Here is a 10,271-nt window from a genome sequence, read left to right on the forward strand (position 1 = left end):
ATTAGTCATTAGGCCAGAGTTACTGGTGACAGGTTGAATTAAAAACAACACCACAATAACTGCTGGATACTATACACTATGGACCAGATTTTCCAAAGAAAGGATGTGGCCTTTATAATTTCCATGAAACTCTTCCCATGGGTTAGCTTGTTAGCCTGGCATCTTGCGGTACTCTCCCAAGTACAAGGGAGGACTACTGTGGCTGCGCTATACCTCTTGAAGAATGCAGTGGAATCTCCTTACCACTAGATGGTCTAGTGTGTCTTCTTGTTATTTGTATAATACCCCAAAACCAGTCCGTATAGGCACATTACTATGCATTACAGTGTTTGGTGTGTTTCATTAGGGGGAGAAAACAACACTTTTTGGGTGTGAGAACTTTTCTCTAATTGTTTTTCCCCCTCTACTGCTCTAAAAGTGAGAATGTAGCAGAGATTGTAAATAACCTTTATTCATTTTCTGAGGTGAAGGAAGAAAAAAAAAAAAAAACAAGAAGAAAAACAAATGAAAAACAAACGTAACAAAAAACACACATCAATTCCGTGAGTTAAAAAAAAAAAAGCTGGAAAAAATTAACTTTTTGTTTGTTTTCATTGTGCCGACAGTTCCAGGGGGAGCAATTTTCGCTGTGATGAAAATGAAACTCCTGGATCCTGGAGGGATTCATTATAGGGAAGCCAAAGGGCTCCCGGCTCTCTCTTGTGTTCCCAGGCCCAGGAGAGAAGCCCTGTGCTGCTGGATCGGAGGAATAGGGGGTGGGAGTGAAGCAGATCCAAAGGCGAAGAAGGCACGACACACACCACAACTTCCCGCCTAATCGCACTCCGGACTAGGAGGAGATACAAGCGCAGAGTACAAATAAAGCCCATCAAAAACGTGAGGAGGAGGAGGGGGAGGGGGAGGGAAGTGTACAGCAGTGTGCTGATTGACACGGGAGCAAATAAGACACTAATTTCATCAAGTCGGGTAAATAAGACGCCTAATTGGTAAGCATGCACACTCAAGTGATCTCAGTCGACACTGGAAGAGAGAGAGAGACAGAAAAAAAGAACATGAGCTTGAGGAAGGAGTTTTTTTTAGTTTATTCTGTTAGCACACAGACTATTGCTGTTTCTCCTGGAAAACAAAAAGGTAAGCCATGAAATGTTCCAATTAAAACAAAATAAAATATAAATAAAAGGGAAAAAAGCTGCCTGTCTGCCTCATCGAAAATAATGGGAGGGGATTTAAAGAATGAAACCCTTCAGAAAGTTTGTGACTGGTCCTGAAGAGCCAAAGATGCACACATACACGCTCACACACACACACACACACACACACACACACACACACACACACACACCACACACCACACACCACACACACACACACACCACACACACACACCCTAATTGGGAAGAGGTCAATCATTTTGCCATCCCATAATGACAAACTTTAATTTCCATTCCTAAATGTCTCTGAATGCACCCCCATTATACATTGTACTAATTGATCACTTATTAGAGAACCTACATTGTGATGTGACATGATAAATAAAAAAATCAACCTCTTTAAAAAGCAACAGGAGTTGATTTACAGTAACTGTTACTGCATTACTAAAACAAAAATGCATTGATTACATGACACTGATACTGGAAACAAAGGTAAACACTTGGAAGGAGTTAAAATGCGCTCGACTTCTTCAAAAACAAACAAAAAACAAACACACATTTCATATGTGGTACATCTGACACAGCAGCCGTTAAAATACAGTATGCAGACAATAGTGTGCGAGAGCCATTTGCCTTTCGCTGTTTATTTTCAAAGCGCATATTTTCTGATCATTCCCGTCCCTCTGTGTCTGCACACTTCAGAACAACCACTGAGCCTAGGCAAAGCGTCTCCAGGAGGGAACTATTGCAGGAGCTTGAAAAACACACAATGACGATGAAATGGAATATACTGAATTAATAACGTTTCTTTTGGAACTTACTTTTGGAACATGGCTAAATAAATGTAGCAAGTTTGTCACAAACAACAAATCAAATGTGCAATTGCCATGGAACAGATTTCGCAGATTTTGTAGAGTACCTATTCGGTAGAGTTTGTCCTAAACCTGTGAGTCCCAAAATGTGGCTTTAACTGTAAACACGCTGACAGTCATGAGGTCAATCCCCAATTGTAAAAAACAAAAGCGCAAACATTGGGGTAATATATCCCCGCAGAGAAAGGCACTTAACTTAACTGTTATAAATAAAGGGGTACAGAATCAGGTCTTGTGGCCTGTTACTTTCATAAAGTAGGCTTCTCCCCTTCACTCAACAAAATAAATGTCAGATGAAATTACAAAATCTTTGGTATATTAACGCACTAAAATGTTTTGACATTTTATTTAACTGCTGTAGCTGATATTGTATGGATGGAAAAGACTGCACTGCACTGAGAGTAAATCAGCAACGGAAAGGCTACATCTGAACCCCCAACCTAGTCTGCACAGGTCCTCCAGTATCTTTGTATGGATTACCGCTATGTCAGACTTACTTTCTAATTACTCTGCCATGATTGGAATAACCACCTTTATTTAAATGTGCTTCAAAACTAGGCTCTGCCTCTCAAAGCATCCCTCAGAAGGGGAAGAAACAATGTAAAAAGGGCCAATGTGTTTGCGCTGGAAGTGGAAAGGGAAGCTGCATAATGTGTACAGTCAGCAAAACAGGAGATGTACAGTTATACTTATATTGCTGATATCATCTAGCAGGATAGGAGGTCTGATTAGAGAGGTCAGTAGGAGGACAAGCTTGGGCTGAAGCCATGACCGCCTCGCATCCCAGTTCTAGGCGGTCCATGAGGCAGAAGCTAGCTTGGCTGTGTGGCACTCCAGGGCATTCACCGCTGAACTGGACAGCGAATGTAAGAGTGAAACACGAAACCCCTCGGTTCACACTTGTGTGCTGCCCTTACATGATGTTTACTGGAGATAAATAACTTCCTCTTTGGAATAGAGGAACACACTCATTTGAAAAGGGGAAGTTCACTGCATCACCAGAGTGATTTCTGTATATTTTGAGAGGAAGGGGTACAAAGAGGCAAAAAATCTTAAGGATGGAAGTTTTGTGGTTGATGCGGCAATATGTCTGAATTCCGGTAAAGAGCAATTACGAATCATATGGAACATACTCCAAGTCTGAACAACAAGCATGTCAAACTCTAGCCATACATAGGGTTCAGTCACCTCCTAGGCTCCTAATGTAAACTAGGCTGTCTTTTGTTGTTTATGTATGATAATTTGTACAAAAATGTTGCTCTGACCTGTTGCCCGAGATGGTTCTCAATGGTCAACCCCCATTCCCATGCTTTAATTGGTAGCTGTTGCTCACATCTCAGTTTGCTTCCTGGCCCCAGGTGTCAGAGGGTTGCCAGGGTGCATACCTTTCCTTTGTTGACCAGCGTTTTAAACATTTAGTTTACATATAACTGAGCTGATGGAAATGTGATTTTGTGCATATTGCACCAAGTAAGTGAGCTTGTTTTGTATAGTTTTGCTTATAATTATTTACATTCTGATGAAAATTGACTTCATGAATTTATTAAACTGGAACGGATATGTGCTACCCACCCCCTCCGTGGCACCGCTCAATTATTAGCATCTCCATGACAACCATCATGCCAATCACCTTACTCTGCAACAACATTCATGCCTTCATAAAACAATACTCTAAAACACAAGACCAAATAAGATGCTCAGTCGTCCAACGGAACTCGATTTATGGATTGTATTCCCAATGTTCTTGTGGCCAATTGTATCTATGTGATCTACCGACAGCTTTCCCAGATTTTCATCAATGACTTCAGATCACAAGGACGACCTGGATATCATTAGACATCTATGCACTATGCCATAGCTAGAACAAATGCAGAGAACCGTTTCCTTCTTGGACACATGCAGAATTTCAAAACGGCCTCATATGGCTTTTCATTTACCTTAGGGATTGTTTGAAATAATTAAAAATCATGATTTGACATTTCAACATTCATCCTGTACACCAGCTTGTTATATACAATGCAACATCTAACTAAATAAAACCTTACGTTGCTAATTTTTCAGCTCCCTTGTGAACTGTAATACTACATCTCTTTTTGCTATTGCACTGTCTGGGGTCAGGCTCGGTGCCGCACTCCTGCACTCTCTCCTACGGCAAGGCTTCATGGAGTTTGTACCTGTGATTTCCCTGTGACCGAAACACTTCAGCATCTAAAAACACAGTGCAAAGGTACTGATGGTGTGTGCGCGTGCATGGGGTGGGGGGATGCGATCTTCCTTTGAGCTGGGGGGGGGTTACTTGTGAGACCTCAGTCAAGATCTCTTCCCAGGAGAAGTGTTGGCGTGTGGAGGAAAGGGGGCATGATGGGAGGAAGCAGGAGGACGGGCTCTACGGTAGTCTGCGGAAGGAAGCAGGAGTCTTCTCATTGGTTGGCCAGCGTCAGGGCGTGCATGTGCTTGGCGATGTCGTAAATGTGGGTGATGTCCGGCCTCTTTTCTGGGTCTGGGTTAATACACATGTCTACAAGTTTCCTTAACTGGATCAGGACACAAACAGAAAGAGAAAGAAAGGGACAAAACAAAAACGTTGTTACAGTGTGCACATTTTATGTTTGAAATATTCTTAAAAGCACAATCTTGAAATGGCTAGGACATAATAATGCTTTGTGAAGTTTATATGCAGGTAGCTAAAATTAAGACCTCCATGATTTCAATGAGCTAGAAAGGCCGAGCGGGAACAGAGAGGAACCGGGAAACTCTCCCAATATTTGGCAAATGATTGGATAATTGACAACCTATTAAACAGCATTAACTGGAGGTGATGGGGATTCGCTTGACCAGAATCAGGCCCTGTAAATAAATAGATTTACTCCATTAGAAGATCCAAGATTTACAACATAACTCTATAACTGTGCATGCCAAGCCGACAGAGCACGCTGGTTACCAGAATTTTTCGAGAAATCTGGGGTCTCCGCCCGAGAAATATTCCTTTGTTTATTCCACTCGCCAAAGAGTATGAGGCCAAAACACACAGACAACAACATGACTTCCAGGGAACTGTAAATGTCCCTTCTCAAGGGAGGTACCTGCACATCTATGCCAAGGTTAACACAGCCGAGTCTCCTGCATGTGTTTCTCCGGGAAAATCAACAGGAATGCATTTGCATTGTAATGAATGTCCAACTTAACAAACTAAACCCACCTAGACCTCTGTGGCTACACCTCACCCCCCACCTACCATTCCATCCTGTTCACCAAGACGACCTTTCCTACCTTTATTGTCATTTCAAATGAAAGGAATGACAAAATGCAAGACAAACGCGTCTTAGAAACGAGTGAAGTGGATTGTCTGGCTGGAGACATCTCTCTCTCTCTCAGACCCACTGCTGATCTGGTACCATCATTATAGAGGAAGAAAAAAAAGATTGGGGAAAGAAAAAAATAGCAGGAACATGCTGGCAGCATCACCATGGCAACCGCCTGAGCTGCGTGCTGCTCGATTCGGCTCTGAGCCGCTGAAGGCCTGGCCGCTGTTGCATGGTGCTCAGCAGCGGCGGCGGTTACCGTGGCGCCAGTAACCGTGGCAGCGCTGACGGAGACGGAGGCAGCCGCGTCGAACGGCAGTGCTGAAGTTTCTCTCCCCCTAATCAGAGGCGCTCATGTGAAATGCAAATGCAGCCAGCCAGAGTCTGAAGTCTGCAAATGAGTTGCGAGGAAGAGTGGAGGAGGCGTGTGTGTGTGTGTGTGTGTGTGTGTGTGTGTGTGTGTGTGTGTGTGTGGTGGGGCAGATACACAGAGGCAAGGGGGTGTGGGGGGAGGGTGGTTGGTGTGTTTGTCGGAGGGCAGAAGAAAATGCAGATATGTAAAATATTCATACGTTTCATGAAGAAGGTGGGGGTCTCTCTGTGTGTGTGTGTGTGTGTGTGTGTGTGTGTGTGTCAGGTGCAGAAGGGCTGCGATCAGGGGAGGATGGGTAAATGACACAACAAAGATGAGCAGCTGACAGTTTTTTGCAGATCCTTCAGGAATGCTGTTTACATCCTTACAGGGAGATGCAGGGCCTTCTCTCGCTTTGTCTTTCTCCCTTTCTCTCCTTCCTGCTTTCTCTCTCACTTTCACTTCCAATCTCTCTCTCTCCCTCCCTCTTCCCCTGTTTTTTTACTCCCTCTGAAAAGGAAAAAATCTGTACACAGAGGCAAAATCTGTACACAAAGGGAACTAATGCTTTCCTGCAGATTTTTCCCCATATCATTACAACAATCAGAGCTGGACTGTGTTGAAAGGCCAAACCATTAATAACATACAGCAGAAGATTCATATTTTTCAAGTGAATGTCAAGAGTTTGCTCAAATGCAGACGGATATCATTAGCAACTGCAAATGAGACGGTGGGGCTGCTACAATGCAACCCCCATGTGCCTGTGTGTGTGTGTGTGTGTGTCTGTGTGTGTGTGTGTGTGTGTGTGTGTACATGCATATGTGTGTGAGCGAGAGAGGTCAGGAAAAAATGAGTGACAACACTCACAGTACTGTGCAAAAGTTTTAGGCAGGTGTGAAAAAATGCTGTAAACTAAGAATGCTTTCAAAAATGGAAGTGTTAACAGTTTATTTTCATCAATTCTTCATAAATTAACAAAATGCAGTGAAGGAACAGAAGAAAATTCTAAATTAAATCAATATTTTGTGTGACCACCCTTTGCCTTCAAAATAGCATCAATTCTTCCAGATACACTTGCACAGTTTTTGAAGGAACTCGGCTGGTAAATTGTTCCAAACATCTTGGAGAACTAACCACAGATCTTCTGTGGATGTAGGCTTCCTAAAATTCTTCTGTCTCTTCATGTAAACCCAGACAGACTCGATGATGTAGAGATCAGGGCTCTGTGGGGGTCATACCATCACTTGCAGGACTTTCTGTTCTTCTTTAAGCTGAAGATAGTTGTTAATGACATTGGCTGTATGTTTGGGGTTATGTTCCTGCTGCAGAATACATTTGGTGCCAATCATACGCCTCCCTGATGGTATTTCATGATGGATTAGTATCTGCCTGTATTTCTCAGCATTGAGGACACCATTCATCCTGACCAAATTTCCAACTCCACTTGCAGAAATGCAGCCCCAAACTGGAAAGGAACCTCCACCATGCTTCACTGTTGCCTGCAGACTCTCATTATTGTACCTCTCTCCAGCCCTTCGGCGAACAAACTGCCTTCTTCTACAGCCAAATATTTCTATTTGACTCATCAGTCCAGAGCACCTTCTGCCATGTTTCTGCACCCCAGTTTCTATGTTTTCGTGCGTAGTTCAGTCACTTGGCCTTGTTTCCTTGTCGGGGTAGAGCTTTTTGGCTGCAACTCTTCCATGAAGACCACTTCTGGCCAGACTTCCCTGGACAGTAAATGTCTGTACCTGGGTACCACTGGTTTCTGCCAGTTCTGAGCTGATGCCACTGCTTGAAATCTTCCGATTTCGAAGGTAAATAAGCTTGATGTGTTTTTCATCAGCTGCATTAAGTTTCCTTGGCTGAACACTGTGTCTACGATCCTCAACGTCTTCTTCAAAAGAGCTTGAACTGCACATTTTGAAACCCCAGTCTGCTTTGAAATCTTTGTCTGGGAGAGACCCTGCTGATGCAGTATAACTACGTTGTGTCTTGTTGCTGTGCTCAGTCTTACCATGTAAATGGATACAAAATAAACATTTATTGTTTACATTTTTCAAAGCATTCTTAGTTCATAGCATTTTTTCACACCTGCCTAAAACTTTTGCACAGTACTGTATATCTTCCTGGTAACCAAGAAAAAGTGTCATCCAATTTCTCTTTTTCAGTGATTTCCTTAAAAAAATGTCAAGTATAGAGGACACAAGTCTATGGGTTGGTTAGAACTAGAATTCTGCAACAACCCTAGAGTGGGGCAGGCAGAGAGGCATTTCTACTGGATGTGGTTGACTGACAGACTGCATGCTGGTGGCGTGTGCTTGTAGGTGGTACCTCCTCAGAGTAGTGATCGGATGGCAGAGGGGGGTAGTCACACTGCTCAATCTTCTTACACAGAGAGTACAGGTTCATCTTGTCTCCATAGAAGGGGCTCTGCAAGGCTGCCATCTGAATAGGACAAAGAGAGGGAGAGAGAGAGAGAGGGAGGGAGGGATGGAGAGAGAGAGAGAGAGAGAAAGAAAGAGAGAGGGAGGAAGGGAGAGAGGGAGAGAGAGGCAGGGAAAAAACAGAAATGTAAGGGAAAGGAAGAGAATTATTTGAGAAGGGAAAGGAGAGCACAGTATGAAATGGGGCATAGAAAGAAGGATAGAAAGAGAGAGAACAGTTAAGATAACAGTATGCCCATATTCTGATCTGGTTTGGTTTATTTAGATTTCTCTCCTTTGACTGCATGGTTGACACAGAATGTTTCAGCACGCTCAACCAAGACCCATGAAATGTTAACCTGTGTTACCAATGTCATGCTTGCTGCAACGTTTCAGAGAGGTTTGCTGTATGAACACAAGAAAAAATTTAAATTCAATGTGCTTCTTTAAATGGTCCAGATCAACTCTGTATGTGAAGAGTTCTTCGCAGTTCCAAGTTATACATGTCCAGCAAAGTAGTCCTGGGTGTAGATGACATTTAACAGCAGGAACTAACAGTAAGACATCAAAGAAAGCACTGAGACTAAGAACTGCCATCACACAAGTCCATAAACAGGTGCTACAGACACCTGCAAAGATCCCTGAACACACACTGTATTTGCGTGTTGCTATGAGTGAGCTGAACAGGTGTGAGATTGCATAATTCCAATAAATGTTCTTGGACCCTGAACTGAGTCACAGAGGTCTGGAATATGAAAAGACACACAATAACTTAAAAAAAACACAGACTATCTGTGAAGTTAAAACAGCACTTATATTCCTTGATGAAATAATAATGGAGAGTTTAAGCCAGTGAAAGCACTAACCCCATGTTGCAGGTGGATCAGAATCAGATTTTCAAACATGCAACCACAGTAAGAATCAAATCAACTGCAAATCAACTGAAAGCAGTGAAATTTGATAACACAAATACAACAAAAAAATAAAACAAAACACAGCATAATCTCCGTACGCATTGTCTAGATAAATTAAGACGAGAAAAACAAATTACAGTTTTTAAAATTGTGGATTATGTTAATGAAAACAAATATTACCACTCATGCAATACATTTTTTAAAGGCATGACAGCAGTGCAAGCTCAGTTTGGAAGTTTCTTGTAACTTTCCCACTTTGGGCTGAGATATGATGCGCTGTGGGGCTGTCAGAGTCCACAGGTGGGACAGAGAGGGAATCATTACCATCAGCACACTGTGTGTGTGTGTGTGTGTGTGTTTGTATGTGTGTGTGTGTGTGTGTGTGTCTGTGTGTGTGTCTGCTCGAGCAGCAGCAGCAGGGCAGTGATTAAACTCCGCTGATGGAGCTCGGTGTGTCAGCATGATGAAGCTGAGCTCAGGGGAGTCATCCATTTACATGCAGACATTTAAACAAACACCTCACACATATTTAATCAAACCTACACACACACACCCACAGAGACACGCGCACACACACATCCACACCCACACACACACACACACACACACACCCACACCCACCGTCTCGCACATGCCGTACATACATCTGCATACTGCAAACACACTCATGGACACATACATATTTCCTCCCTCTCCATCTCTCGTCTCTCTTGCTTTAGCTCTAACACACACATACACGGCTGCACTGCACCAATCACCAATTAGCCGTGTGCATCTGGCGGCGGGTGCTTAGCAGTGCGGCTGCACCTTGTGCTGATGAGACAAAAAGCAAACAGACAACAGAAAGCGGAGAGGTATTAGGCACGTCATCATCAGTCTGCTCAATGAGAACGCGCCGGCCGGCCGGCCAGCCAGAGGAGGAGATAAATGATGCTGGCATTTGCCAGCGAGTCCTGCCTCAGCAAAGAGTGGGAGAGAAAGGGAGAGATGGAAAGAAAGAGAGAGTTAGGGGGGGAGACCAACATAGGAAGGGAAAGAGACAAAGCGATGGCATGAGAGAAAGAGAGAGGCAATGAGAGAGAGCCAAAAAGTGGTAGGCATCATTACCCATAATGCAATAGCTCCTATGCCAACATACATTTTCAAACAGGCCACAGGATGCCTCCAAATAACTAAACACAACAGTAAAACCTCTCGCCAACTTTGTGAGCTCCTCTCAGCTCTGGTAGAGAGGGGCAGGAGGGGTTTCCAAAC

The 10,271-nt window shown here is 43.4% G+C and overlaps 1 protein-coding gene across 3 annotated transcripts in view; it reads right to left on the minus strand.

The window, feature by feature from the left end:
* Positions 1-1,063: 1,063 nt before the first annotated feature.
* nek7 (NIMA-related kinase 7) overlaps positions 1,064-10,271 on the minus strand; it is a 67,185-nt gene continuing 57,977 nt past the window's right edge. For all 3 annotated transcript variants that reach the window (XM_080833496.1, XM_080833497.1, XM_080833498.1), the window contains exons 9-10: positions 8,012-8,125; positions 1,064-4,557 (exon numbers count right to left, since the gene is read on the minus strand). In XM_080833496.1, coding sequence (XP_080689622.1) covers positions 4,444-4,557; positions 8,012-8,125 — 228 coding nt within the window. In that variant the 3' untranslated portion in view covers positions 1,064-4,443. The remainder of the gene's footprint in view (positions 4,558-8,011; positions 8,126-10,271) is intronic.

This window comes from Sprattus sprattus (genome assembly GCF_963457725.1).
Source record: "Sprattus sprattus genome assembly, chromosome: 2".
NCBI classification, from domain to species: Eukaryota; Metazoa; Chordata; class Actinopteri; order Clupeiformes; family Clupeidae; genus Sprattus; species Sprattus sprattus.